This window comes from Adiantum capillus-veneris, chromosome 11 (assembly GCF_014529385.1).
Source record: "Adiantum capillus-veneris isolate H3 chromosome 11, ASM1452938v2, whole genome shotgun sequence".
NCBI classification, from domain to species: Eukaryota; Viridiplantae; Streptophyta; class Polypodiopsida; order Polypodiales; family Pteridaceae; genus Adiantum; species Adiantum capillus-veneris.
Window position 1 is genome coordinate 65904565 of NC_140941.1, and position 25349 is coordinate 65929913.

Below are 25349 nucleotides of genomic sequence, written 5' to 3' on the forward strand. Positions count from 1 at the left end.
TACAACAGACACTTTCAACCCATGGATTACTTTCTCAAATCAACTTCACTAATGTCTACAGGGACAAATGCACCACAAAAATTCATCAAATTACTATGAGTGTTATCGATTCACCTTTGGGAGCGACTTGTACTTATGGACAAATCTAAAGTAGTCTGTTTCAAATTTGCTCGAGAACCCCTCCCCCTCCCCCGTGTGCTGGCATTCGATCTCCCACCACGGCCCCTGGTTGACCCTGTTGATTGGCTGACTGTAGTCACAGACTTCCTTGCAGCTCCTCTCAGCTCTGTGTCAGCATCTTCATCATCACTAAAACCTCCTTTGCTGGAATTTGGTGCCAGGCTACCCTGCACAAAAGAGTATGTTTTTTGGTTCATAGTGGCTGAGGATGGGTCTCTGCATTACAAATTAAGGTATGGTTTCTTATTCACGGTATTTAAGTGACTGAGCATGAATCTTTCTTATATGGTAATAAACCGCGCGCGCACACACACACGCACACACACGCACACACACGCACACGCACACACACACGCACACACACACACACACACACACACACACACACACACACACACACACACATATATATATATATATACCAATACCAGCAGATAGCAGGATATGCCGTTTATGTCATTTAGAGCCAGAGACAGAGTTACATTACATATGTCATTGCACAGTGTACTATGAGATACGAGGCCGTTTTCATTGTCTATTCAGAGAGGGTTTTGGGCCTCTATCTAGGGTCATGAGTTATGAGGATCGAGTGCTTCGGTGCGGAACTCCGCCGTGTCATGTCGACTCTCTCTCCGAAAGCTTTTGAGTGGAAGGACTGTTGAATCTCTCTCTGGCAGTGGCAGTGGCAGTGGCAGTGGACGAGGGTGAGCTGCTGTGGCAGTGGACGAGGGCGACCTGCTGTGGCGAGGGCGACTTGCTGTGGCGAGGGACGAGGGCGACCTCTGCTGTGGGCGAGGGACGAGGGAGACCTGCTGTGGCGAGGGACGAGGGCAACCTGATGTGGACGAGGGACGAGCAGGCTGAGGCGAGGGCAACCTACTGGTCGAGGGACGAGCTGGCTGAGGCGAGAGCGAGCAGGCTCAGGGCGAGGGCGAGCAGGCTCTTGGCGAGAATCGCGGGCGAAGGCGGAGCTGGCTGAGGTGAGGGCGAGCAGTCGCGTTGCCAACCTGCTGGACGAGGGACGAGGGGGCGAGCTCTCTCTCTCTCTGCTGGACGAGGGTCCGCTCAACCTGATCAAGGGCGAGCTGCTAGGCCTGGGCAAGCTGCTGGTCCTGTGTCAGGAGGGCGGGACGAGACCAGCCTGCCAGGGCTAGGGGCGAGGAGTCAGCCAAGACCAGGGCCAGTACCTAGTGACTAGGGCGAGGCCAACCAGGGCGGATGCGAGACCTCCTATGATGGACCAACCAATCGAGGATGGTGATGCAAGTGGCTTCACCACCCCACAAAAAATGAAAGCGACTTTCAAGCGGAGGAACAGAGATAGTATACTCTCGCCAAGCTCACTGCGAGCAGGGAAAGCCGTCAGAGTCCAAGATGATTTAATGATGGAAAAGGTTCAAGTGATGATTAAATCTGAGCTCAGCTTTATGAGAGATGACATCAGGAAAGAGATGTACGCAAACGCAGATAGTTATAAGAATTCTATGTATGCAGATATGACGAAAGAATTAGATAAAGCAATGCTTGGTAGGCATCATGAGATGTATATATCTGTGAAAGGGGAGATGCAGGCTCTAATGCGTGCAGAAGTGAATGTAATGGAATGTATTATGCAGAAAAAGTTGGATGAGGCAATTACAAGCTTTGAATCTTGGAAAACCAATATGGAAAAATGCATGAAGGAAAAAGATGCAGTGATCGCAGAGCTTAAAGGGGAACTTGCAGCTTGCAAAATTATGCCCAAAACGGAAGGGGGAAATCAGCCCTCGATGTTAAAGGAGCTCGAAGATATTAAGGAGCAGGTGAAAACTCTGCGCGAAGGAGAAGAACAAAACTCGAAAGAGGCTTCCTCATGGGCGGAGCGCCTTGTTAAAACACAGGAGAAAGTTGATGAAGCAGAAAAATGGATCGAAGGTGCAAAGAAAGGGAAGGCCCGGATGCCAGAAGTCGCACAGACTTCTACCATCATCAATATGACCATTGAGGAGGAACAGAAGAGGAGGACTAGAGCCCTCCATGTGCGTATTACTGGTATCAAAGACACCGAAAATGTAGAAGACGAAGTGAAGGAACTCTTGCAGCGCATGGGCATCCCAGAACCTATGCACACAGGTGCTTGGAGAGTAGGAAAGAAGGGAGTGGATGAGAAGGGAAACGTCAAAGAGAAAGCACTTATTTTGCGTTTCCCGACTTTGGAAACAAGGAAGGAATTCCTGAAGAAGAGACCAGCACTTAAGAAAACTGGAATATTTATGGGGGATGACCTTACTTTAGCACAAATAGCACATATGCAAGAGTTGATGCCAGAGATCAAGGCAGCAAGGGAGAAGGGAAAAATTGCCTTTTACAGAGGAGGGAAAGTAGTGGTCTTGGAAAAACGCACAGCATGACGATGCGAGACATATGGGACCACACTCCGGATGGCGGCATGGAATTGTAATGGATCATATAGGCTGGATGTGGGTGCCTTTGAAGATAGCTTCAGAGATAGAGACATTGTCTTTTACTCGGAGACACATCAAAAATCTGGACAACTGATGCCAAGTGTGACTGGCTATTTATGGGAGACGGTTTGTCGGCCAGACGCTAGATCCCAGCATGGAAGTCGAGGTTCAGGTTGGGTAGCAGTCTTATTCAAGGAAGAGTTGCAGCCGCTATTACAGATTGTCCGGAGAGATGACCAGGCGAGATACATGTGGGTGAGACTGAGAGCTGAGACAGGCAGATTCTTATACATTGCTGTATGTTACTTCCCCCCTAGCACATCGGTCTATACCTCACCTAGAGGGCAATCCCCTTTCTCTATACTTGATGATGACATATGGGAGTTCTCTAGAGATGGAGATATCATTCTCTTGGGAGACTTTAATGCCAGGACGGCCAACTCCCAAACGGTATTTTATGATACCTCGGAGGAGATGCTTAGAGAGATGGATATATCGGAGATGGGACTTGACAGACACTCACAAGATAAAGAGCACACAGAGTATGGGAGATATCTCATGGAGATGACAACTACGCATGGTCTGGCCATACTTAATGGTCTAGAGATTTTTCCTTCATCTGGGGGATTCACATGCTTTCCACACAGACATGGGGCCAGTACAGTGGACTATGTCATGGCTTCACCGAGCTTCATCTCTCATATTCAAGATCTTAGTGTGGGCCCTAGGCCTGTTGGAGTAGCAGTGGACCATGCTCTCCTGAATTTTTCAGTCTCTTTCCAGTATAGTGTCTCTCAGAGACCACGGAGGATTGCACACACACGGTATACTTTTACACCAAAGACGGATTCAGTTTATGTGGAAGAGATTTACAGACGGATGGGGGCAGCCGAGCCTGTACATACAGTGGAGGAGATCACCACTTTATTGACTGAGATCTTGCATGGTATAGCAGCAGAGGCATACCCACACACTCAACCAGGTCAGAGAAGACGTTCTGGGAACATGCCTCAGAATAGTTGGTATGATGAGGAGTGCAGAGAGATGAGAGTTCAGATTCAGAGCGAGCTTATACTTGGAGTCATTACATATAGACAGTCTCGGATTGCCCTTCGGCGTTTAGTGCGACGGAAGAAGCGGGCCTTTTTAACCCAGATGGAACGTGATTTGTATCAGCTCTTTTTGAGTCGAGATTCAGGTGAGGCCTGGCGTCTCTTCCATGAGCACTCACCTCCTCCAGTGATTACCTCTCCCGAGATTTGGGGTCAATATGCAGCATCATTATATACAGTACCTGGGCAACCACCATTACCAAACCCTCTAGAGCCATGTCCAGCCACTAGTACCTTCTTTACCACTGAGATGGTGAAGAACGCCATTGACAGGATGAGGACTAGGAGAGCATATGATCATGATGGTTTGGTGGCAGAGCACTTGATACATGCTAGAGATTTATTGTCAGAGGTTCTTGCGCGGTTGTTTAACCGTGTCATGTGTGAGGGACTACCCGAGTCCTGGAGATTATCTACTATTATACCTCTTTTCAAGGCAGGGGACCCCACAGTACCAGGGAACTACCGTACTATTATGATAGGGCACACATTGGCACGGTTGTATGCATCCATTCTTGAACAGCAACTGAGTAAATGGGCAAAAAATGAGGGCATACGAGCAGCAGGACAGGCTGGATTCAGGAGGGGTTTCTCCACTTTGGACCATATTCTTACACTCAGAGCCATTATTGAGGAGGGTCGGGCACATGGGAGACGGATGTATTGTTGCTTTGTGGACTTCTGCAAGGCATTTGACACAGTGCCAAGGGCCAGATTGATGCACAGGCTACTGAAGTTGGGAGTACCCACGGAGATCATATGAGGGACCATGGCTTTATACGGCTCAGTGACTGGCCAGGTACGCACTCTTGAGGGGATTTCTGACATTGTTCATTCCACTATTGGAGTGAAACAGGGGTGTCCTTTGTCCCCTACACTTTTTGGTATGTATGTAGATGAGGTCTCTGACTACATTGACAGAGAGGGTGACAAAGGCGCTCAGCTGGCAGGGACATGGATCCCTTTATTATTATATGCTGATGATATTGTGTTAATGTCAGAGTCGCCAGAGGGCATGCAAAGACATTTGGATGCATTGCACAACTTTGCAGATGATAGTGGACTGTCTGTGAACCTTGGTAAAACCAAGGTTATGGTGTTTAACACCACACCACAGTGGGTCAAGAGATCGGCACCTACACTCGTATATAGCCAGGACACTGTGGAGTACACAGATGAATATACATATCTGGGGGTGGTATTCACGGGACCGAGGTTTACCCTGAGGAGAGCAGCAGAGACTAGACTATCCAAAGCCTATGCGGCATTAGGAGGGCTAGAGAGGATGTGTTCGCAGGTTCAGTTTCAAGAACCACGAACAAAACTATGGCTCTTTGATACTTTGGTTGCTTCAGCTATGCTTTATGGGGTCCAAGTTTGGGGACCATCTGTGAATCATGACAGTTGGAGGAACATGGAGAGTCCGTTGGTATTTATGATATCCCGGATGATTAGAGCCAAGGCCTCTGTACCACATGCGATTATTCGAGCGGAGGTAGCCGCCCCTCCTATAGAGATTGAGGCTCTTACCAGATCAGTGTCCTTTATGCACAGTCTATGGGATACACAAAGAGGCAGATATACTAGACTCGCTCTTGAGTCCTCTAGACAGTTAGCGATGCAGGGAGATGCATCATGTTGGTATGCACAGATGACCTCATGGTTTCAGAGGCATGGTCTCAGCATGGATAGATTGCCTCCCTTTCAGTATTCCCTGGATGCACCATCCCTGCCAGTCACACGGACGGAGATCACTAGACTCGTTCGACGGGATCTTATACAGTTGGACACCATGAGGACATGGGTAGAGCCGATACAGGAGTTGGGCACGAAGATGGCTTTCTACAAAGAGCACCTTCTCCAACTTTCAGGGGATGGGTTTGTGACTCGTCCGAGCTACATGGACACTCATTTATCTCATGATCTGCAATGTGCTATTGGTCAGATTCACACATCCTCACACCAGCTGGAGATTGAGACGGGTAGATTCAGAGGGATACCACCAGAGTCTAGGATATGTCAACTATGCGGTAGAGAGCCAGAGACAGAGCTACACTACATATGCCATTGCACTGTGTATTATGAGATACGAGGGCGCTTCCATTGCTTATTCAAGGAGGGTTTTGGACCCCTAGATAGAGTCATGAGGTATCAGGACCAGAGATGCCTTGGCTTATATCGACTTGAGCTACACCGACATAGAGACAGTCTGTTGGGGAGACATGGAGTACGACAGTCGCAGAGACAGATCAGAGACTTCTTTGGATCGAGGGAGCCAAGAGACCAACCACTGGCACAGGATTGTACCCGCATTCATACCAGAGGCACCCTCATTGACAGGGCGATTGAGCTCGGGAGATCGAGACGACCACGACCGAGACACAGGAGCACGCTACATCGACGGAGACTCCAGCAGAAGATCACAGGCATTCTAGCACGACACCCAGATTGTCATTGAGGGCCTATTCTACATTTTCACATTTCACATTTCACACTTCATTTTCAGTTTTCATTTTTACTTTCAGTACTTTTTGTACCTGTACTTCAGACATTGTATTAGATTCACCACTTTGTATCTGATGGTCTCATAGGTCATTTTGGCCTTTTGAAGACGTTAATATATCATTTCATTTCATTTCTCTCTCTCTCTCTCTCTCTCTCTCTCTCTCTCTCTCTCTCTCTCTCTCTCTCTCTCTCTCTCTCTCTCTCTCTCTCTTAAAATTCATTGATTTTGAAGTTTCTGTTCGTGTGTTGCTATTGATTTCTCACTTGGAGTGTCCAAGTCTGTAATGGTACAACTATTTACTGAGGCGGACATTGACGATGCTCTTTAGCAACCGATGCACTACATCCTCGAATAGCGCCTGCTGATGCCGGACCAAGATCATGTTAGCTTTTATTTTACTTCATTTTATTTTGTACCTAGATATTGTATTAGATCCAACAAGTTTGTATCAATTTGGTCTCATAGGTCACTTTGGCCTTTTGAAGACGTTTACTAAAACATTTAATTTCGTTCCTCTCTCTCTCTCTCTCTCTCTCTCTCTCTCTCTCTCTCTCTCTCTCTCTCTCTCTCTCTCTCTCTCTCTCTCATGGTTTGGGTTGTGCCATTGGCCAGATACGCACATCCTCACATCAACTCGAGATTGAGACTGGAAAATTCAGAGGGTTACCAGCAGATAGCAGGATATGCCGCTTATCATCTAGAGCCAGAGACAGAGTTACATTACATATGTCATTGCACAATGTACTATGAGATACAAGGCCATTTTCATTGTCTATTCAGAGAGGGGTTTGGGATTCTATCTAGGGTCAAGAGTTATGAGGATCAGAGATGTCTTGGACTGTATCTACTTGAGTTACACAAGCATAGAGACACTTTACTGAGGAGAGCTGGAGAGAGACAATCCTAGAGACAGATTACAGATTTCTTTACACTAGATATTGGACACCCGGAGGAGCTACCTTCTCATAATATGTTGGCGTTTGAGCAAGAGTTCTACACAGAGTTTTCACTTGGTGAACAAAGATTTTTGGGCCTGTGATCAGCAACCTGACTTCAAGGTTCGTCGACTACTCCGTAGTTCAGCTTAAAAACAGAGTTACTAATGCAGTTTCTGCAGGTGCCATACAAAGAGATAAAGAAAGGTCAGCATTTTTGCGAGAGTTTAGTGACTTTTTTTCTGATTCATTACCGTCGCAATTGCCTCCAGAGAGACCTGAGGACCATCGGATAGATTTGGTGCCAAGGTGTAACCCACCAAATAGACCTCCCTACAGGGTTAGTGCGGCGCAGCAGAAAGAGGTTATGGGCCAGGTTGAGGAGTTATTAGAGAAGGGATTGATCCACCCTAGTTCTTCACCCTTTTGCTCCCCAATGCTCCTAGTACAGAAAAAGGATGGCTCATGGTGCAAGTGTATTGATTACCGTGCGTTGAATAAGAATACCATCAAGAATAGGTTTTCTATTCCAAGGATTGATGATATTCTCGATCTTTTAGAGGCTGCTGCAATTTTCAGCTGGATAGACCTTAAGAGTGGGTACCATCAGATTCATATAAGGCCAGAGGATGTGCACAAGACTGCGTTTAGAACGACATTTGGTCTCTATGAGTTTCTAGTGATGCCGTTTGGTCTAACAAATGCTCCTGCCACGTTCAACAGAATGATGGACTTGATTTTTCGCTCGCATCAAGAGTTTGTTAGGACATTCTTCGATGACATGATAGTCTATTCGAAGAATGAAGAGGAGCATAGGCGTCACTTGACCATTGTGTTCGAAGAGCTACGCAGTCACATGTTACTTGTCAACCCTAAGAAAAGTGAATTCTTCCTGGAAGAGATCCACTTTCTTGGCCACATAGTGTCAAAGGATGGTGTCAGAATGGATCCTGCAAAGGTCGAAGCTATTAAGACATGGCCAGACTTGAAGACTGTGCACGATGTCAGAAGCTTCTTGGGATTGTGTTCCTACTAAAGAAGGTTTATCAGGAATTTTGCAGAGATAGCATCACCTCTTCATGCATTGCAAAAGAAAGAGGTAACTTTCAGATGGACCCAAAAAGAGATTTCAGCTTTTAGTCTCTTAAAGGAAAAGTTGACTTCAGATCAAGTAATTGTTTTGCCAGACCTCGAGAAGTCATTTGTGGTCCAGTGTGACGCGTGTGGCAGTAGCATCGGAACAGTGATATTGCAAGATGGACGGGTAGTAGCTTATGAAAGCCGAATTTTGCAAGGGCTATACAAGTCTATGAGGAAGAGCTCTTGGCCGTGATTCATGCGCTTTCTACCTGGAAGCACTACCTCTTGTTAGATTCTTCATCTTCAGATGCTTCGCACACTGTCTACAGGCTTCACACACATCACGTGCACTGGCCCTCGGTTGTGAGTTGGCCACCCGTACACCTGTTGGACAGGGATCTCAGACACACTTAGGGTTGTTCAGCACATTTCCCAATTTAGACATGTTTTGGTCACATATTCCTCCATTTATATTGGAGGGTCATATTTTTAGATCATTGGGCTATATTGAGGATTATTGCCCAACCAAACCCTATTCTCCTATATATAGGACGGGGGACACCCTCTTTCTCATTGTATTGTCTCACACCATGTAGCCATCTGGAGTTATTGGGCTGCCAGCCTTTCCACCATCTGTCTCCTGCCATGTCCTCTCTCTCTCTCTCTCTCTCTCTCTCTCTCTCTCTCTCTCTCTCTCTCTCTCTCTCTCTCTCTCACCTTCCGTTGCACACTCTGACATGGTATCAGAGCTTGCTTCTAGGCTGAGGATTTGCCATAGCCATCCCCCGGGAGGACGCGGCGGAGATTTCCATCGTGAAGACCTGCTCAGATCTACTAGCGTTTTTTTTGGGACCTGGCGTTTTTGCTTCAGCCCTAGCGTTTTGGGATCTGCACCCTCTTCTACTCCCTCTGCTAGCGCCCTCCCTCCCTCTACCTGATCACCACCTTCTGCACCAACGTTTTTCAGCCAGCATTGGCCTTGCGTTTTTTGTTGCAGGAGGGCCATCATCTGCTCTAGTGTTTTTCAACCAGCAGGATCTGCGTTTTTCAGCCCTATGCTCTTGCGTTTTTGGGCAGGACAGCCAGCAGATAGACCAGCGTTTTACCTCTACTTCAGCCTTTCCTCCTTGCCGATCTTGGACAGCCGGAGCCCCGCTCCTTGCCCCTTGGTCTTCCCGCCTAGAAGCTGTGAACTTGCCGGCGATTCTCCGACTTCTACCTTGCTTATTTTCAGCCTGTTTTTGGTGTATTTACAGCCCTCACCTTACACTTTCGGCAGCCGGAGATTCCATCACTTGGTGTTTTGCTCAAACCCTTGCGTTCTCGCGGTGTTTCCAGCTCCCTTTTGCTGCGTTTTCAGGTTTTGGACAACACCTCTACTTTGCACATTTAGCATCCCTTCAGATTTTCCTTGCCTCTCCCGTCAAATACACCCTACTTCGCGGTCATTTGGAGTTCTATCCGGCGCAATTATTCATCTCCTCTTCTCACCTTTGCTCCTTCTTCGACATTGAGACGTGGACTCAGATATAGGTTCTGGCACAACGGACGGATCTCCCTCGACATTGCAGATCCTCCCTCCTCGAGGCTCTTTTGCCCTCGGGAAGATGCAAGAATTTGATTGGTATAGGTACTTATGTGGACGTGGCTTGTGTTTTCCATTGCTACTTCTTCCTCAGTAACCCTCCCTCCCTCTCCCTTGACTGTTGTCTCTCTATTTGGGATTGCCCTATCCACTTCCTTCATTGGTTCTCTGTATGATAGACCCGTGCCTCTTGGCACGTCAGACACTTCTTTTGGACATGTTCTGCTAGATGTGAGTATCCTTTGGCATTTGGATGCTTGCAGGGTCTCTTCTAGCACACTACTTCATGGTGGCTCTTTTGCCTTGCCTCTACTTAGTAGAGCCTCTTCCTTGCTTCTGATTGGTTTTGTGGCTCCTCCACTTGCAGTTTGGATGTACCTATGCACTACTTACATGGTGAAGACCTCCTGGATGTTCCTTGCTTTGCTGGTCAACTCCGAGGCTATGACTTCTAAACACCGGTCATTCTTCCCGATGCATCCTCTTAGCTGTCCTTTACCTCACCACACTCCATTACTTTCCCAAGGGGGGGAGTTCTCCCATGTCGTGTGTCTTCACAACTTGCACTTGCAGACTCTCTTGGATATTTTGTCCAGACCCAGATGGTGGATGTGCTCCCACACGTTGACTTTTCCCAAGATCTCCTCGAACTCTTTTGTTCGATATTGTGTGTCGGCCATGGAACGACAGATCATATTGCAGCTTAAAAGAATGTTATGGTCAGTTGTATCAATTCCTTATCATCACGAGCTGGATGACATGAAGGAACAATATACTACTGATGAAGATTTTGCAAGGATCTTTGAACAGTTGCAAGAGGGGCAACATCATGAGCACTACCTCCTCAGAGATGATTTTATGATGATGCATCGCAAACTTTGTGTCACAAGGCCATTGCGACATAACGTCATGGTATAAAATCATGTCCCACCGTATGCAGGGCATCGTGGTATTGACGCAACAATTAAAGCGGTAGAGACATTCTTCTATAGGTCTACCTTGACGAGAGATGTGGATGCCTTTGTGCGAGCATGCCTGATTTGCCAAAAGGTCAAGTTGACCCGCAAAAGGCACCAAAGATGTTACAACCACTCCTGATTCCCAATAAGCCATGGGAAAGCATTGATATGGATTTTATCTTTGATCTTCCAAGAACCCCAATTGGGAACGATGGTATATGGACCATTATTTGCAGGTTCAGCAAGCAGGCCCACTTTATCCTTGTCAGGAAGAAGATAAAATTTGATCAGATGGCACGCTTGTTCATGTACAATGTGTTTAAGTACCATGGTATGCCACAATCGATTGTCAGTGATCGTGATCCTCGCATGACAATTGTTTGAGAACATGGGCACTATGCTCAAGTTATCGTCTTCGTTTGATCCACAAACTGATGGACAGTCAGAAGAGGCTAATTCTACTGTCTTGGATCTGCTGAAGAGGCTAGTTCTACTGTCTTGGATCTATTGGCAAGTGGGAACAGTATTTGCGTATGCTTGAGTATGCATGCATTTGTTGACTAGCAAGGCACCTTTTGAGATTGTTGAAGGCAGCAAAAAGGTTCTTCTCATTTTGCATACAAAGGACAAGATCTTTGAGGCAGATCAATATGTTGAGAACATGGATGAAATGTAAGAGAAAATTAAAGTTGCCTTGGAGAAGACTCAGGCAAAGCAGAAAAAGGCTGCCGATCGTCACCGTCGTGAATTGCTGTTGTCACTTGGTGATTCGGTTCTATTAAGGTTTGAGAAGGCAAGGTTAAAGCAGATGAAGGGCAAGGAACGGGTGTTTCCTAAGCTCAGCATGCGTTACTATGGGCCTTCTCAAGTGCTTGATAAGATCAGCGATGTGGCTTACAGGCTGAAATTGCCTGATACGTGGAAGATTCATAATGCGTTTCACAGGAGTCTCCTAAGACCCTTCGTGTGTGATGTGCCAGAAGATATGCCAGATGAGGATCAACCAGAAGTTGAGGAACTTGATGAGATCTTGATACCTGAGGAAGTTTTGGCACATAAGGACAGAAAAGTTACAAGGACAGATTGCAAGATGCTACTTGGTGAAGTTCAAGAACTATCCACCTATGGGTGCAAAGTGGATGGAAGAGCATGAATTGTCAGAGTCACGAAATGTATTGCAGCTTTACCTTGAAGCCTTTGGGTTACAGCCTACTTATGCCCCAACCCAACGTGTGCAAAGGAGGGGTAATGATAGAGCTGGCACTTCAAATGTATATATGAATTTGGTGTAATAGATGGAAATGACAAAAGTATGAAGGTCTCATTAAGTCATTTGTATCTATGTGTTAAGACCTTTCTTGCGGATACATGCGATGATAAAAGAGTGCTAACAACACAAGATCCTCAGTGGCATGTATTCATGGTATATTAATCGAGGACGTTCGCGATTTCAAGAGGGAGGTATGTCACGAGGATGTGGCAACTGCTAACCACAGTTGTTGGTTTCTTTCGAATGATTTTTGTTTAATTTTTGAGCCCCTCTTTTTGAAGTTGCAAATGGTTGGACATTGTATGGCCAATGTGAATGGTAGTTTCACCCGCAGACAGGAAGTTGGTCGGCAATGAAACTCGTATAGTAAGAGGATGTCTAGGCTCAGTTCAAGATCATGTAGGTCCTCCCGTCGCACTTTGCAAGTTGGTGGATACTAGGAAGTGAACTCAATAGGCTAGATTGACCAGAGCTTATGCAGCACTGGGGTGATTGGAGAGGATGTGTTCCCAGGTTCAGTTTCAAGAACCTCAAACAAAGCTCTAGCATTTTGACACTCTGGTGGCTTCAGCTATGCTATACGGAGTTCAAATATGGGTACCCTCAGTGGATAACCATGGCAGATCTGGTAGCACTGATGGATGGAGAGGTATGGAGAGGCCTCTATGATCTCTCGGATGATTAGAGCCAAGGCTTCAGTACAACATGAGATTATTCCAGCTGAGTTGGCCGCACCTCCTCTGGTGGTCGAGGCACTTACTCCATCAGTCTCCTTTACACACCGTTTATGGGACCTCCCCAAAGACAAATATATTATATGCCCGGCTAGCCCTTGAGTCCTCCCGACAGCTACCGCAGCAGGGGGATACAGCCTGCTGGCATGGACAGATGACATCATGGTTTCATATACATGGACAGATTGCCCGCCTTCTAGTACTCTCTAGATGCACCCTCTTTGACTCTCGCAGGGACAGAGATCACTAGACTCATCTGCCAGGACTTGATTCAGCTAGATATCAAGAGGACCTCGATACAGCTTCACAAAGGAGGAGATTGATGCCATGATGAAATGACCCATTGATAGTACTTACAGTGACAGCCTACTCAGAAGATCAAGATTTGGAGATACACTAAACCCCAAAATAAGATGCCGCCCTTGGAGATGTTGACACAAACTGGTGCAGCTTATAGGACGAACAATAATATAAAAAACTTTTGCTGTGTGTTACGACATTTAAAAACTCCACTACCTGTGAGAAAGCACTTTTTTTTGCTGACCCCATCTTCACAGATGAACCACCTTTCAATGCTCGTTCCTAGGCATATCAGAACAAAAGACTTGAGTTAAAAAAAGTTACTAGTCCATTGTGCACACCTGCATGCACTGGCTGACTTTCTCAATCAAGTCTAGACAATGCACAGAATGAGTTCAAAAAAGTTACTAGGTCATTATGCACACCTGCATGCACTGGCTAACTTTCTCAATCAAGTCCTCCTCCTTGATTTGCATTACATCAGTTTCCTCTGCCAGCTTAGTCTGAACAATGAATATTAAAGACAAATCTCTTACAGCCAATTCTACTCTTCAAATCTAAAGTGACCCATTCTCATTAGGTGAAACGTGTTCAGAAGATGGTTAAAATATGGAAACCGAAACATTTTAGAACAATAGAACAAATTAGATAAATCTTAAGTTTAAACATGGAGTTCAAAATGGGGATACCCTCGTCTCTTCGAGGTTATGCTGAACGCAATCATAGAAGGCCTGTTTGTCATCTTTATTGACAAATTCATGTAATGCTACATCAAGATCGTTGACAGGTAAAATCTCCATTTTCTGCAAACCAGATCCAATCTCTCGAGCCGTTAGGTATCTTCAGTTGAAGATGATAATTGGATATATCAGCAACCAATTTTTTGTGCATGCTTGAGTGCATAAAAACCATGGTTTAGCACACCAACAATCATAATTACCAGATTGCTCTCAGCAACTAGTGCTTCAATATTTTGCTGATTTAGCTCCTCTGGCCTAAGAAGCTCTTTTTCTTGCTCTTTATCTGAATGAAAACCATTCCCAGTCAGTAAATAACTTCAAAGTTTCCCCGTGAAATGTTAAAGCAACAAGAAGAAATTTCAACAATAAATCTTCTTGTGATGGTCACAAGGGATAGCTCTTGACAAGAGAATCGAGCAAAGCAGAAAAATGACTTGCTATTCACAGAATCCATTTGCAATTTATGCAGCTTCAATAAAATTTACCATTCTCCATTCACACACTAGATAGGTATGGTAGGATCCTGTTTTTACCATATTGGCGTTCTAATTTGAGCAATTTATGCAGCTTCAACAACAATCAAGAAAATTTAGCATTCTCCATTCACACACTAGATAGGTAAGGTAGGATCCATATTGGCGTTCTAAGCAGCAATTGACTACATGATGACCATCTCAGCAGCAGCAAGGGATCTCCTCAGATCTTCACTTCCAAAAGAGCAACAAATCGTTCAAATGTTTGCTTAAGAACTTTGCTTTTCCGAACAGTTAGGTTGATTGTCGCACAAACACACATTTTTTTAATTAAATATTTCTGTTCTAGCACAAAGACACATTTCTTAAATTGAATATTTCTGTTTTAGCACTCGTTTTCCAGGAGGAGTTTTTGAAAAGTATATCTGGTTGTTTGGTGAAGTCTCTTCATCTTTATCACATTATATGCCCTTCTTCACTTGGGTTAGATGTTTTGGACAGTTTGGAGATCTCGTAATATCCACATGTTTCAACAAGGTTTACTGGCACATGAGAGCGCGCACACACAACAGATGGACAAACATGTTACAGGATGGATTCTGCAAGCAAAAGACCTAAAAAACAAAAAGATTTTACAGTACCAGTCGCTGCATGTCTTCTCTTCGCTGCCTTTGTGAATATTAGTATGTCATGAGGGTTGGCAACCTAAAAAATGATGCAAAACCACCTTCACAACAAAATCCCAAAGAAAGATGAGAAAGGAAACTCCAGAAGAAAAGCCAAAATTAACCTTTCCTACAAACTTCTGCCCAAAACGTTGCGGATTGATTGTTGAATATCCAGTGTAGTCTACCTGTATAGACAAGAAAATGAAGGAATCCACAAACTCATGAGATCATTTTCTTCCACATTACATAGCAATGAAGCTTAGTACGAACCTTAATGCGGATCAATGGAAGCTTCAATTCAGGGCGGCTGATACCCTTCCCATTTGCACGAACAATCAATTCATGTACCTGTAAGTTCCAGAAATGCTATTCAAAGGAGACGAAACTTTCATAAAACTAAAAATTCAATCCCCACATCAAGGCCCAAGTGAAGATTTTGCAATTTTAAAGAGGAGGACATCGCAAAGGGCACTACCAATTTGCTCAGATGATCAAGAACAGCTTCTGGATCATTTGGATCAAGGTCAGACTCATTTTGTAGAGAAACCTTGCAACAGAACAAGAACATGAAAATTCATGCTTCAACTTAGCACCCTCAAATGTAGATTCAATCTCAAATAACAGTTTACTCACATCTGCAAACTCAAATGCCCTGACTGAGTTCAAGGGTATTTTTGTAGGCCGATATTGGCTTCCCTGCATCTAAATTCAATCAGACAGGACACAAGCAAGGACAAGACATCCACAGCATAAGAATGTCTGAGGGAATACAAACCTTGAGCACAAAACCTGCAATAGGTGAAAATTCACTTTTGTGCTTGAGGCAACCAAAACCCAACAAACATGAACATTAAGAGTCACTTGAGGAAAGGAGGTCTGTTGAAGTATGCAATGCCCTTTTGTAAGAAGAGATTGAACGCATAGAAGTGATGGTCCAGTGAAAGATTGAATTAAGAGGTCCAATTGTGTTAAAATAGAGTCGAAGTTGACATCAAGGAAAAAAGGTGATAAACAAGAAATTCTATTTCAATGCAAAAGTTGCATGCTTTGAGGCATCCAATTTCTAGCGCTTGTGTCTTTCATTCGCACTCCCCCTCTCTCACTCTTAATTTATCTTCACAACATGAAGCAGTCTGCTTGTGAGCTGCAAGGCCACATAGCCAAGCTTCACCCAATTGAGGTATTGCAGTCAGCTTCATACCCTCGCTTTGCTCTCAGTTTTGGATACAGCAAGAGCTACAATATTGGATCTGCCTTTTCACACCCGGCATCTCTGCTAGCACCAGCCACAGCAATATTCGGATCCGCCTCCGCAGTGGCAAAGCTTGCAATAACAAAGCACGTAAACAAGTGCAGCAGAGAAAATTACAATTAAGCCAAATAAGCCCGATTCCGGTACATAAGCAAAGACAGAAAGTAGAGGTTCAAGGATTGTTTCCCTCTCTTACAACATGTGACTATGTTGCAGGTTCAATAAACATGACTTGGGACATTAGTTGCCATGGCATTGGCAGTTTGCACATGGGCTTGAAGCAAGTAAGATTAGTACCTAGTTCTAATAAAAAGGTGCAGCCTACACTACCTACTAGGTGGTTGCATGGAAGAATCTAATCTACAGAACATCGCCCCCCTGCTGGTGATGACATCACACGTCTACTGCAGCAGGAACCAGCTTTAACTCAACAATATTATTTGGCAGCCCCGCATGTGCATATTCCTGCCAATCTTTGGCAAGAGTAACCTTGTTGAAGCGAGGGCACCTATTCCACGGCCAACTGCAAAGCCTCTAGCACCATAATGCTTGCTGTGCCAACCATAATGCTTGCTGTGCCAAGTGTGCAGGGTCATCACTGGCACAAGGATATGCAAGTGTTGCAACATAATTCAAGAAGAATGCCTACTCAAGAGGTTGTTTACAATCCTGGTGTTCTCACACACACACACACACACTCTTTTCAACGCATGTAAAATACTGTGCATTTGGCACCGTTTGCTACACAACTACAAGTGCAAGAGTAAGACTGCCCTAATGGCACCATCAATCACAAACTACACCATTAAAAAGAATTCACAACAAGGGGTTTCAAACCAAGGAACACAGATGCGACACACCAAAGGATGAACTTACTTTTCCAAGTACACAAGAGTGGATCAAAAAAAATGAACAAGCACTCAAATGATTTAAATTTAGTATTTAGCCTCATTCATACCATCTGCACAAGATGCATGTGAAGGAGTAAACACAATCTTTGGTGGAAAAGTAAACAAACAAAGGATTTATTATGAAAATAACTTTACGGCGTCAAGCATGAATTCAAGGACTCAATGATTTAAATCTAGTATCTAGCCTCATTCATACCATCAGTAGAAGATGCATGTGAAGGAGTAAACACGATCTTTTGTGGAGAAGTGAAAAAACAAAGGATTCATTATGAAAATAACTTTGCGGCGTCATGCATGAATTCAAGGACTCACATGCTCAGCATGCATAGAAGATGAAATCCATCAGTAACATCAATGTATACATTGTACTATGTGGTGGGCTCTTGCAGGAACTAGAGCCATGTTCCTATTTGCAGGCTCAAGAGCTAGATTAGGCCTTTGATGGAGACCTAGGTTTTCCATTCATGGGTCGCTATTTCATTCTCATTAGTATCATGCACAAGCTCAATCAACACCCAGAAGGACCAGCTTGAAGGACACCACATTTGTAGGTGGTCAATTGCCATCAAGGATTGCATCCCAACAACATTCGTACAGGATGCCACTCTGCTTGCCAAATACATGAGCATGACTAGGTTCTCGACTAGCTTTCACTGGATGGCAGGTAAGTGCAATGATTGCTAATAATGTGCAAAATACTTGTCAATTAAAATATGATGATGCCAATATTGTTCTCTAGATGCAAGTCAAAGCTAAAGAATTGAGAGTTGTAGATGGCTTTTGAATTTTAGGTTTCTTGTAAGTTGGGATATAAATCTATAAAGGACACATTGTTAAACATGCCGAATCCAACACTTGGAAGCATGCATCTCATCACTATGTCTTAAGGAAGAAGGAATTTAAGTGCAAGAAAGTGTGACTTCTTACAAGAGATTGAATTAAAAAACTGTGAACCACAGGAATTGAGTCCTCCAGAGTGAGTCAATAGTGCAAGCAATCCACACTTACAATGCCCCATGATTTATCGAGGGATGTAGTCACTTAGACTGTCACACACTGCTGACGTGTCAAGCCACTGAAGAACGGAGCCAACCTGCACATCCCGGCCAAGGGGGGCCTAACCCTAAGTGAAGAAGCCAAAGCAGTAGAAGAAGTTTTACCAACTTGCAAAGTCTTGCCGAATGGCCTATTTTTAAAGAAGAGTTCCCGCCAACTTATGGGGCCACGTCCGTCGATGATAGGGCCCAAATGACATAAAAGCATTAAAATAAGGTTGGACCCTCACACACACAAAAAAGCGTAATAACTGATGACGTGGCAACCAATACGGACGCGCGCGTTTTACGCTGATGACATGGCAGGCTGTATGGATTTTCACGAATTGCGCTGCTGACGTGGCAGTTGTACAGCAGGTTTGGATGTTCCCTAGAAATCACCAGTGATAGGGTCAATCACTTTGTTAACGAAATTATTTCAACCTTGCTCGCCAACTATAAGATTTTTCATCGTAAGTCTTGCTCTTATTACCCTAGAGAAAATGGGCAGGCCGAGAGCACCAACAAGGTTCTGATAGCCCTTCTGCGGAAAACATCTCATCTCCATCCGGCATCTTGGGCTCAAGGTATCCACGGCACCCTTTGGGCATACCGAACTTCCTTCAAAGCTACAACCAATCACACCCCATTTCAGTTAGCCTTTGGTTTGGAAGCAATAGCTCCCTTCAAATTCAACTTAGGATCTCCGCGAGTGGGTAGTCTGCGTGCCGAAGGGGGTTTGAAGTCTACCTCTCTCTCTCGTCTCACCCTATTGGAAGAATGCCGCCGTTTGGCTCCTCAGGTTCTTGAAGTAGAGCAACTTCGTCGCAAGGCGTGGCATGATCGCCATCTTTGTAAGCCAAAAATAATGACAGGATGACTGGTGTTACTGTACCAAGCTAGATATCAGAAAAAAGCAAAGAAAATGGTCCCAGCTTGGCAAGGACCATTCATAGTACAAGAGATTCTACCTCAGGGGACAATACAGTTAGTGACTCTGGAAGGTATTTCCTTACCATTGGTGAATGGCTCCATGATTACATGCTACTACCCTTCGCCATAGCCTGGAGTCATTGTCTCTTCTATGCAGTCATTGTCTCTTCTACTAAGGTGCCTTCCGTTGTGTCCTGACCAGTTTTGTGCCCTACCTTTTCACCTCACTTCTATGACTTTCCGGTCTCAGAGTCCTTCCCCACCTTCAACGCTGTTCTTTCCGACTATGTTCCAGTTTCCATGGATTGCTCATCTTAAACATTGTTCTTCCGACCTATGTCTGTCTGTCTGTCTTCCGGTTCGCTTTTTTTCATCACTCCTATGTCTACTTCATAAAATTCTTTTATAAAGAATTCTTCTCTTGGGTCAACTGAAGGAGTCTGCAGCCTTTCCTTTCCTCAGATTCTTGGATTCTATTCACTGTCTTTCTCCTACTTTAATTTGCAGAGTGTGACTGTGTAATATTTACAGCTATTGAGCTGATCAATTTTTGGATACAAATAATCTACACATCTTTCGTTGCAAATCTCTTCCAGCCAAACGTTCCATCACAATTTCCCGGCCCCTACCTCCCCTATCTAGCAACTAATTCCTTTACACCTACATAACCCAGCTCGCCCTCCTTCCTAATTCGCCCCTCCCTTCTAGAGTCCTTCCCCTCACAACTCGCCCCCTCCCCTTTCCCAACTCGACCCTCTCCCAACTCACCCCGCCCCCAATTCGTCCCCCTCTCTCCCAACTCGCCCCCTCCCCTTTCCCAACTCGCCCCTCCCCCTCCCCAATTCGTCCCCCCTCTCTCCCACCTCGCCCCCTATCTGTAGTAGGGTTACAGTGTCACTTCACAGGGCAGACAGTTGGACAGTTGGCTACACTGGGTCTGACTCACACTGGACGGACCCTCTGGACGGACCTCTGGTCTAGGGAGTGACACGTGGCAGGGTACCTACCGACGGTGGTCTAGTGGACCTCGTGGCCAGGTCACCACATGGCTGACATTATGAGCCGTTGGTGGCTCTTTATGGTGGTACATATGAGTAGTAGCGGTTGGTGATGTTATCATCTTCTTCACCTTTGATCTTGTACGTAGTCGTCTAGAGCGAGTCTTACACAGAGCACTGCTTCACCATCCCTGCACATCTGAGCCTCGACACCCCATTTGTACCTGTGAGTCCTGGGCTGGAGCTGAGTGTGCTGCCACGCCAGAGTCTGTACATGGTTCTTTATGGTTCTTTGAGCGAGTCGAGTCCACATGTTCTGGTCCACTGTTGTGACTCTGTTGTTATCCATTGTTTCTGTGTTTCATTCTTTTTGAGAGAGTTTCCATTTGTTGGAGTGAGATTGTCACGCACATTGCACTGAGGGGCACCCACACTGTAGAGAGCACGACACATTATCCGCGCTACAGGTGCTCTCATTTTGGCGATCACGGTGGGACCTCAACTGAAATCTCACTCTGTGAGGTGCAAATCTTGAAGGTGCAAATCTTGAAGCTAGTTAGGTTTATCTAGCTTCGCCTACCTTCGCCAACCTTGCCTTGCACTGTTCTCCTCTCGCCTAGTCCAACTAGTCTAGTCTCCTCTCGCCTGGTCCAACTGGTCTAGTCCTCTCTCGCCCTGGTCCAACCTGTCCTCGTCCCTGGTCTAGACCTCCTTGACCATGGTCTAGTCCTCCTCGTCCTTGGTCTCGTCCCTGGTCCAGTCGGGTCTAGTCACTTACCTAGTCTGGTCTGGTCTGGTGGAGTCTAGACCTGTCACAAGTTTTCTTGCCCCAAGCGTGGTTGGACTGGTGGTCACTGCATGACACATACAAGGAGGTCAGTCGAGCGTCAAAGCTCACTATTGAGCCCTCTGATGTACTATCACAGAAGACGACCTTTGACACCTTGTAGAAATCCTTCAACCTCATCACCTATACCTCCACATATCACATCACCCATTCCTTCATCAGGTTCCCCATCTTCCCGATCACCTTCTCTAGTAAAGCTCTCTCCTATTTTGATACAGCAAGCTATAGAGCAACAGGGTCAGCAAGGAATCATGGAGCCACTAGCTAGTGTTTTGGCCAAGGTAAACATCAAGTTCCCTACCTTCAAAGGGCTTTCTTTAGAAGATGCTGACGACCATGCAAGAAGATTTGTATCTCTCTGTAGAGGACGTGGTCTTAACAGGGAAGATGCTTATCTGGTACTTTTTCCATCCACCTTGGACGGCTTAGCAGACAAATGGTACAACCAGTTTGCAGAGAATCATTTTGCAACTTGGGCAGACTTAAGACAACAATTCTGTGCAGCTTTCAGGCCGGGCGACTACCAAGAGAAAGTGTTGGATGAGTTGGCCAACATGGTGCTCCAACCAGAGGAGACTTTTGCGGAGCTTATGACCAAAACCAAGTCTCTGGTTGCCAAGCTTCCCCAGCAACCTGGTGAATTCATGGTTAAGAAGTGGGTGGAGAAGGCGCTTCCAAAAACCTCTCAGCAAAAACTCCGGGAGAGCCTCCGACCTGACGCCACTCTGGAGGAATTCATCGCAGCTGCTACTAGAATAGAGGGGGCTAGGAAGCTGTTCAACAACTCTCCTCACATAGATACTCCCTCTGTGTTCTCAGAAGGTGGTCCTGCTGATCCTTTGACTTCCTTGCGCAGGAAACTGGAAGCCCTAAAGTTACAGCGAGCTCTTCAAGAGGAGAGGTCCTTCTCTCTTAGACAAGAGAAGCCTCCAAATCATGAGGCATTGGAACAGATTAAGCGCGAGCTAGAAGAGCTCAAGTGTCAGCAAGAGACTAAGGCTACGGTTTGGTGTAGCTCATGCCGCTCTCCAGGGCACCCTCCACAGGAATGCCCCCTTCGGGTTTACTGCCACTTCTGTGAAAAATCTGGACATGATGACAAGGATTGTTACTACCTAAAGGGATTGCACAAAATACAGCAAAGTCTTGGTCCTTCTCTCCAACAAGGGTTAGCACCATCATCCAACATGGTTTCCCACTACGGCCATCCCAACTACATGCCACCTTTGCTCAATACCCCTGCTGTCCAAGGTATGTAAAGTACTTTCCCGACTCAGTTTTTATAATGCTAATGCCACCTCAACCCCTCAGAGCTTCTACACTTCAGCCTCCAACTCCATGCAACAACCACCTCGTCCCCCGTTTCGTCCTTCCAATCGGCCCATACTCTGCTACAGATGCAGAGAGTATGGGCATTATCAGAGCAAATGCCCTCTGCCAAAAGGCTCTTCTCCGTGCCAACTTTGCCCTGAGGCTCAGGATCACTACACTAAGGATTGTCCAAAACAACTCGCCTCTACCTCTGCGAGCCCAAGTCAGAGCCAACCTGAATTCACCTTTCCCAAGATCAATTTGATAGCAGTTAGTACCAACCCCAAGCCACCCCTTTCTGCCCATATGATTGCCTCTCAAGACAAGTTGCAGCTGGTGTCCTCACACAAGCTCAGAGGGCAGCCCTCGGCCTCAATCTTCCAGCAGGTACAGCCCTTTCCTCCCCAATGCCTACACCTCCTCCAGCAGCTGACATGCCATCCCCTAGTGCTAAGAAAGGATCTTTTACTATGCTCTCCGATATTGATGGGGCTTTCTTAGAAGCAGTTGCTGACTTACCAAAGATCAAAGCACCAGAGGAACAACAACAGGTAGAAAAAGCGAAGCAGTTGCTGACTTACCAAAGATCAAAGCACCAGAGGAACAACAACAGGTAGAAAAAGCGAAGCATACAGCAGAGATAGTCTTGAAGAACACTTTCCAACAAGTGTCCCACTATGACATGTTGCGGCTAGATGCAAGTTTCAGAAGTGACACCCTTGCAGTTATTCAGTCACTTTACCCTAGAGCAGGTCCTAGTGGCGGGCACCTCCCAGTGCGACCGTCAGAGTCCTATATGATATCCAATCCTGCTGCTCCACTCACTGATTATAGAAGCCCTCGCCTGACAGTGTCCATTTTGGGTCGACAATTCTCAGGAGTGATAGTGGATGGTGGATCTGGCATCAACCTGATGCCCGAGTTCACTATGTTAGCTCTAGGTTTACAACCTACTCGCCCTGCTCCCTTCACAGTTACATTGGCCGACCAGCGGACAGTCTACCCAGTGGGCATAGTGGACAATGTGCCTCTGCAAGTACAAGACTTTACTTTTAACTTGGATTTTGTTGTGGTTCGTCATCCCCAGGTTGAGGGCGGATTTCCTTTGCTCATTGGAAGACCATGGCTGCGACACACTAAAGCACTTCATGATTGGGGAAACGACGCTATGTGGATACATACTTCTGGCTCCTCGATGCAACCCATTCTCTTAGAAGGTGGTATGGATCCCGTGGTGCAGCAAGTTTCTTTGTCAATGGAAACCAAACCTGAACAAGAACAGCCTACTACACCTGAAGGGTCAGATGAAGATCTGTTGGAGTGGTTAGAGGCTACCAAATCTATGCCTTGTTATGGAGTCTCTATTCACTCTTTGCATGAAGATACACCCTCTTCAAATGGTGCCACAGTAACTACACCAAATGAGCCACCTGAGCCTATGAAGAAGTATAGAAGCAATAAGAAATCTCCTCTACAAACACCTTTGGTGTCTGCTTCTCCGACCAGAACAAAGCTCTCCTTTGTGTATAGCAAACTCCCTTCACAAAGCTCGTCCTGCAAGATGAATTCTAAGATCACGATCGCTGTATTGCTCATGGTAGCTGCGTGCTCATTATTTGCACCTATCTACCCTATCCCCCTCTCCCCCTCTTCCCCTCACTACCCCTCGCCTTACCCTCCCCCTCGCCCTAGTCCCTCACCCTCCCTCCCCCCTCTCCCACTTGCCCTCGTCCTACCCTCCCCTCCCCCTCGCCTAGTCCCCCTCACTACCCTCGCCCTCGCCCTCGCCCTAAGTCCCTCCCCCTCGCCCCTACCCCTCGCCCTAGTCCCTCCCCCTCATCCCCTCGTCCTCCCCCTACCCACCCCCTCTCGCCCCTAACCACTCCCCCACTCACCCTCGCCCCTACCCACCCCCTCACTCCCTCTCGCCCCTACCCACCCCTTCCTACCCTCGCCCCTACCCACCCCTCACTCCCTCTCACCCCTACCCACCCCTCCCTACCCTCGCCGCTACCCAGCCCTTCTTCGCCCCTACCCACCCCCTCACTCCCTCTCGCCCCTACCCAGCCCCCCCTCGCCCCTACCCACCCCCTTTCCCCCTCGCCCCTACCTATCCCCTCTCCCTAATGGGATACTCTCTCCAAAATAATGCACAGCCCAAACAAGCAGCCTAGAAGCAGTGTATTTTGTGTTCATTCCCTGCATTGAGAGAGCACCTGTAGGTAGGTAGATAGGAGTGAAATTCACACCTACATATCTTTAGTTAGCAGGACTAGATGTAAAAGTTTTGGCAGTTCGTGCTCTACTTGCTGCCATCTATTTTCATGCATATCAGCAGGTCTCATACATGATTTTGCAGAGGGTTTCACCTCAAACTCAATTAGTAGGCAATTACGTGAAGCGACTGGTGGTCATTGTTACCTCTGTTCTTTTCTTCACGACCCCTGTTTCCCCATCAATGGCATTGGCACTAGTATAGCTTTGGCTGGAGTCTTTGCGTACTCACGGGTGAAGCAGCAAAAGAAGAAGCCTGAAAAGTCTGAGTGGCAAACAAAACTTGAAGTTGACTTAGGACAATGCTTAAGGCACACTTCATTTGTCAGAGCTAAACATTTGATATCGATTGGTTGCGATTGGTTGAAGAGCTACCGGTCACTTACTTCCTGCTGTGGAGCTTTATTATGTTTTGCCAATTGGGATTCTTGGATTATGAAATCATACTACGTCCCGCTTCTCCAAAGGATTAAAAATTTGCAAGCAGTGCAGTGTGTTTAAACTCCATTTTTGGGCCTAGAACCTGCTTCAAGAAGGATGTACATATGCAGTACCTAATGGTTTTCTTTCACAGTTTTTTCAGTATTTCCTCTCACCGAGACGGTGAGCGGTCTTGTGGCGGGCAACCTGTAGCAGGGCTACAGTGTCACTTCACAGGGCAGACAGTTGGACAGTTGGCTACACTGGGTCTGGTTCACACTGGACGGACCCTCTGGACGGACCTTTGGTCTAGGGAGTGACACGTGGCAAGGTACCTACCGACGGTGGTCTAGTGGACCTCGTGGCCAGGTCACCACATGGCT

General features: G+C 46.2%; 1 protein-coding gene across 2 annotated transcripts in view; it reads right to left on the bottom strand.

The window, feature by feature from the left end:
• MRE11 (DNA repair and meiosis protein (Mre11)) overlaps positions 1–25349 on the bottom strand; it is a 116004-nt gene that overhangs the window by 12392 nt on the left and 78263 nt on the right. For both annotated transcript variants that reach the window (XM_086523192.1, XM_086523193.1), the window contains exons 9-18: positions 15620–15682; positions 15462–15533; positions 15257–15334; positions 15109–15171; positions 14960–15023; positions 14046–14128; positions 13795–13908; positions 13531–13608; positions 13322–13387; positions 115–347 (exon numbers count right to left, since the gene is read on the bottom strand). In XM_086523192.1, the coding sequence (XP_086379318.1) occupies positions 115–347; positions 13322–13387; positions 13531–13608; positions 13795–13908; positions 14046–14128; positions 14960–15023; positions 15109–15171; positions 15257–15334; positions 15462–15533; positions 15620–15682 (914 nt within the window). The remainder of the gene's footprint in view (positions 1–114; positions 348–13321; positions 13388–13530; positions 13609–13794; positions 13909–14045; positions 14129–14959; positions 15024–15108; positions 15172–15256; positions 15335–15461; positions 15534–15619; positions 15683–25349) is intronic.